This window comes from Artemia sp. Qi Xiang Cuo, chromosome 18, assembly GCF_049724085.1.
Source record: "Artemia sp. Qi Xiang Cuo chromosome 18, ASM4972408v1, whole genome shotgun sequence".
Taxonomy (NCBI): domain Eukaryota; kingdom Metazoa; phylum Arthropoda; class Branchiopoda; order Anostraca; family Artemiidae; genus Artemia; species Artemia sp. Qi Xiang Cuo.
Genome location: NC_142811.1, coordinates 44,304,081 through 44,309,728, shown reverse-complemented (window position 1 = coordinate 44,309,728; position 5,648 = coordinate 44,304,081). Strand labels below are relative to the sequence as shown.

Below are 5,648 nucleotides of genomic sequence, written 5' to 3'. Positions count from 1 at the left end.
ATCAGGTTGACAGTTTCACTTTCCTTGGTAGTAATATTAGTAGATACGCTGGGAGCAGGGAAGATGTTAAAACTAGAAAAGGCAAGGCTCAGGGTGTTTTTTTTCAAAGTTGAAAAATGTTTAGAAGAATAGGACGATAAGTCTGCGAACCACGATTAGAATATTGGAAGCTACAGTTATGGCAGTGCTAAGTATGATTCTGAACCGCGGTTGCTCCGAAAGACAGAGAAGGATTTTTAAGATGTTTTTCTGAGGAACAGCTGACAGATGATTTTGGACACCTGAATGACTAACCGTATTTCAAACAGAAATCTGCACGAAAAATGTGGTTCAATCACACTTTCTTGGGCTATAATGAGAGAAAGGTTGAGATGGCTTGGGCAGGTTCTGTGGATGAAGGGTGACAAATTACCAAAGATTGTCCTTTTCGGCCAACTATCTAGGGCTAAACCAAAGGCATGTCGTCCGCGGTTGGGTGGGAGGATGTCATAAAGAAATATTTAAGGGAAATGAGATATTTTTGGGAGGCTGTAAAGACGGAGGCTTTGAATAAATTGGAATGGAGGAGGAACGTGCGTAGCTGTGTTGAGTTCATGCGGCTTGGTGCTGAAGTGAGTTGTAAGTAGTAGAAGTAGTAGCAGTAGTATTCGATTACGAGCCTAAATTGGAATTCCTAGCATAAAGTACGGTTATTTTTAAGAAAAAACAATGAATAACTTTTTTTATTCTTCCTTGTAATTAGTTTTTAAAAATGCACTAAAAACAATATGTTTGGGATCACAAAGAGTTTTACCAGTGGTCTTAATAAAACAATTTAAACGTTCAAGAAGTGCACCACAAATACTCGCCTGACGAAGTTGAAGACTCTAGCCAACACAAAGTTGGCATAGAAGTAAAAGATCACCTAGCACAATACTTTGTGGCCAATAACCACGAAGATTGCCAGCAAATCTCATTACTTCATTCTAATTCGCATAAACTGCAGGCCTATATAAGCATATTCTTTGCTTAAAAGTTTATGATTTTCTTCAACTTAAGATAAAGACTTTGAGAAATTTAGAATGTCGTCTGCGAGATTTACTAACGATAAATCCAGGCCACAAAAAATGAAACTTTTCACGACTTTCTTTGGCGCAGATACAACTCAAAAGTTAGAAATGGGTGGCGAAGAAATCGCCCACTGACGAATACCTTTCTCTTTGGAGCTGTAAACTTTGAAACAATTTTTCAATTATTTAGACGAAGGTAGTTTCGACCTACACGAAGCCGTCCATACATACTATGATAAAATACAATTTTAAATCTACATAAACCATTTTGTCGTAATGAAACAAGTATTTAATGGTGTACACCAGAATCGACAGCCCTTACCATATCACGACCTGTAAGGGGTAATATTCTTAAATCCCAGTATAATCAATTAGCAATTGTACAAGAACTGCGTGAACATATTCACGACTAACCCTGGGTTCCCACTGATGTGATTTTACGCAAAAACTGCCGTTTTTGCGTCACCAGTCAAATTTCTTCCGTTTTTTTGCTGCAAGTTTATGCGTCACAGCGGTTCAACAGCTACGTTGAAATATTTCTACTGAGCCGTTGAAAATCGCATTCGCTATTCTGAATTTAAAGCTTTGTGGAACCAAAAATTACAAGTAACTGAGAAACTAATCCTATTGATCTTAAGCTTTCCATTAATATTTGACAAACAACGCTTACGCCTTCACAGATTAGCCCTTTGAATGTTTTTCTTGGCCTCTAGAATTTGCTTTAGTCCATTCTTATGCATTTTGCTTTTAAATATTTCATAATGTTTTTGCGGTTCAACGGCTGCACTTAACTGTTTCTGTGTGAACATTATTGTGATTTTCTGACATCTGCTATCCGCGAGCCGTTTTGCGTTAAAAAAATCTCATCAATGGGAACCAAAGGTAAGTCCTTTTTTGAATCCAAACCGGATATCAGTTGTAGAACACCCATTGAATTTATCTCATCAATGATGAGTAGTTTCAGCAACTCTAAAAGTATTAGAGACACAGTAATGGGTTGGTACGAAATGCAATTCGATGGCAACTTACCCTTTCTTAATGACAGGAGCTGTAAAACCAGTACAAAATACATATGAAACAAGAACTCTATTTAAAGTAAGTTGAAATTGAATTTCTTAATGGCACAATAAACTAAGGCTCACATGGACAAGATGAAACCCATAAAAGTTGTCAATACCTTGCAAATACTTCTTTTTCAACTGTAGAATAGAACTATTTACTTTAGGGACTGTGACAAGATAATCAGGGCCAACAGGGTGAGAGCTAAGATACTGATAAAGCTTGGACTTAGATTGAGCTTCATGGGAACCATCAGGAGGTTCAAACTCGCTCATAAGACATTTGTTCCAATCACCTCTTCAAAGTACTTTGAGAGGTTTTATTAGAGACTGTATTTTGTAAGCTTGAACACAGGATTTGGGCTATTTGGCCTGGTTATAATCATCAATCACTTTTCTCTTGTGTTGCAAAAGATACTTCAAGAATTACCTTTCTGTTAAGTACCAAACACCTTTGATGACCTCGTACCCAGGCCATCCACACTGGACCCCACAAGTCACAATTTAGACGAAATGCTAGCTTCCAATAGGTTAAGGTTTGGGGACGAATAGAAAATTTTAAAACCCCACCGCACTTTTTAGTAAGCACACTTACCATTTAGTGAACCGCACAGCATGTGTTATTATGCAGGCATAAATTTTTAGTAGAATCTGCCTTCATATCTGGGACACTCTAAACTAGACTGTAAGTTGAAATTGTATCTTAATTTTTGACAAAATGCCGTCAAACGCGACTTTTTACGATAATTCGTCAATCCTGTTTCACTCAGTCTTAGTCATCTATTCCTTCATCGTTGGCTGTGATTTGGAAATATACAGGTTAAGATTGAAAGAGCTGAGTAAAAAAGAAAATAGGTGAAAACCCACATCGAAGTGTCAACGTTACAAAGACAAGAGACATCAACTCCTAAGAACGAAGTATAAAGTCAAGAAATTATGTTACACAAGAATCGAGAATATATGTGTCATAGGATCATCCCTTAGCAGCCCTAAGACAGGGCACGAGATAAGTGAAACTTATGACCGAATGTTACTTTAATCTGGTAGTTTGTAGATCATGTCGCTAGCTAGAATACCTTTAAGGTCATTATTCATGTAGTGGTTGATACAGCTAGATGGGAAGCCCACACGCCAGATTAAATTTATCTTCAGAAGCTCAATCTTGAATGTCGGTGGGCATTCATACTGAGAATACAAAAGTATGTTTAATCTGGAATGCTATAAAGAAGTCACACTATTTATACAGAGATGGAAGTAAAAGATTACTAACAAGCATTGTGACGCCACCTGATGGTCACTTACTACCACCTGACTTTGCGAAAGTGTAGAAAAATTTTGTTTATCTGTTGATTTGGAGTAGTTTCCATTCAACAGCAAAATAAAAGTTTGCTGTTTCCCATTCACCAGAACAAAAATGCTCTTGCAGACATACCACACCCCTGCAATACGAAAAGCATTCAATAAAAGTGAGCTTATTTATTACTCCATCGTTAATATTCCAAGACACAATATGGGTCTTTGTGCAAACCGTCATTAATGATTCATGGCTTTTCAGCTACTGGGCACTTCACACTATAACAGGAATAATCTACAAAAGTACGAAGAAAAGATTTCATTACGCTATTACGAGGGTTTACTTTTTGTTTTCACGTAAATCACCGCAGTGCGACCTACGAAAAGGGTTCTTCACAGGAACCATGAGGTTGATAACGGTATTTTGCATGACCAGATAGGATATTTAGATTCACAAATTTCCACCTTCTCATAACCAAATGTAAGTGATGACTCGGTAGCTTCTTTAAAATGATCCTTCACTTCAAATTTCAGTTTATAAGAGGTATTAGAACTATTCATTTCCGATAGAATGCAGCTCTTTATCAGGAAATACAAAGTTTCCGGGGAAACATCATTGGATTTAGATCACGCGATACCAAGGTTAAGAGGGGCTACTTACTGTACCTTTACTGTCTTGTCATTTTTAGTAGGGCCCTCTGCAAGTGACTTTGCAGCTACCTTATCATTAGGGATTATTCACCATTCGCTTTTTCTTAGCTTTAAGTCTAGAATAGGCAGTGAGGAGCCTCCACAAATATGGTCGTGATAACCTTTACGAGCATTAGTGTGTTTAATCTGGAATTCTACAAAGTAGTCATACTCTTTATACAGAGAGTCAAATCTGTTCCTATTTCTCTCTAAGAAGAAGTTCAGACTGTCTTTGAAATCTCTGGGAATGTTTGTATAGACGTCTGTGACTAAAATCCGAAATTCAAAGCCCTTGCTAGAACTGCTTGTTTGATAGATTGTTCGCCATTCTATTATTTTCCATTTTGCCATACAATTGCCATTTTGCCATTCGTCATATTGATTGTTTTCAATACTATTACAAATATGAGTTGTTTTGGCTATTAAAGGTGGTTTGATATTCAAATTTTCAGAACTAACGGATGTTCCATTCTTAAGTTTCCAATATTTTTGTTTTTTTTATAATAGTAATTATTATTTTAATGCTAAAAGTAGACATTAGTTTATATTGTAAGCAGTTCCTAGTATGACCATCCAGTCTTGTTAATTTTGGAGGGAAGGGGTAATTTGTCCACCCTCTATATTTTAAAATATACTTTTTTGGAATTTATACAGAAAATGTCTCTAGATATCTTGTATGATATTTTAATTTTCAAGAAAACATTTCACACCCCTCTCCCTAATTTTCATTAGCTGATTTGGAGTAGGTTAAATTATTCAAGGGATACGGGAAAGAAGAATTATTGAGCATTGGTCCTAATGTCTATCATAATGTACTTGATTTCTAGATATCATACAGCTTGAATGCTAGTATAAACTGTCTCTAAACATCTTGGACCTGGATAATAATGGCGCTAATTATACAAAGTGCTGTTAAGTAGATTATTTACTAGCTTTTAAATAAAATACATTAACATACTACTAGGGTGAATTAAGGGCTTCTTCTATTTCCTTCTGAAATTTTTAGGATGGCCCATTCTCTTTTAAAGAAATTGAAGCTTAGAATCTTACTTCTTTTTATTTTGACCCATCAACACAAGGGGATATTCTCTTATATTTCCCAAAGAGGTAACCTGTGTTCACTTATCAATAAACTTTAAACTGGTAATAACAGATTAAATACTAGCTTATTATATGTTGTTACAGTGATGTAAAACCATAACAATATAGACAAGTAGCCTATATTAAACAATTCGTGGTAACGAAGTGAAAGTAAGGTGCGACATGGCTCAATAGTAGCCTAACCGAAAGTCTGAAAAATGGAATTTTGATACCAATGGATATATCCAAAAATTGGCTACTATTCTGATTCCAAATGCATAAGTTTCATTAGGTTTGGTGTTACCGATCAAAGACTACAAGCCTGAGGATATTTGCCAGTTTCGAAAAAAAGGAAGAAATACCCCTTATAAGTAAAAGAATCTAAATGAAAATCACACAATCAGCTTCAGTGTATTAGAAAACCCTACTGTAGAGGTTTCAAGCTCCTATCTACATAAATAGGAATTGTATACTAGTA

The 5,648-nt window shown here is 36.0% G+C and overlaps 1 protein-coding gene across 1 annotated transcript in view; it reads left to right on the top strand.

The window, feature by feature from the left end:
* The first annotated feature begins 2,087 nt into the window (after positions 1 to 2,087).
* The window catches only part of LOC148941538 (ras-related and estrogen-regulated growth inhibitor-like protein A), a 13,344-nt gene continuing 9,783 nt past the window's right edge, over positions 2,088 to 5,648 (top strand). The window contains exon 1 of the mRNA XM_089104191.1: positions 2,088 to 2,144. Coding sequence (XP_088960317.1) covers positions 2,088 to 2,144 — 57 coding nt within the window. The remainder of the gene's footprint in view (positions 2,145 to 5,648) is intronic.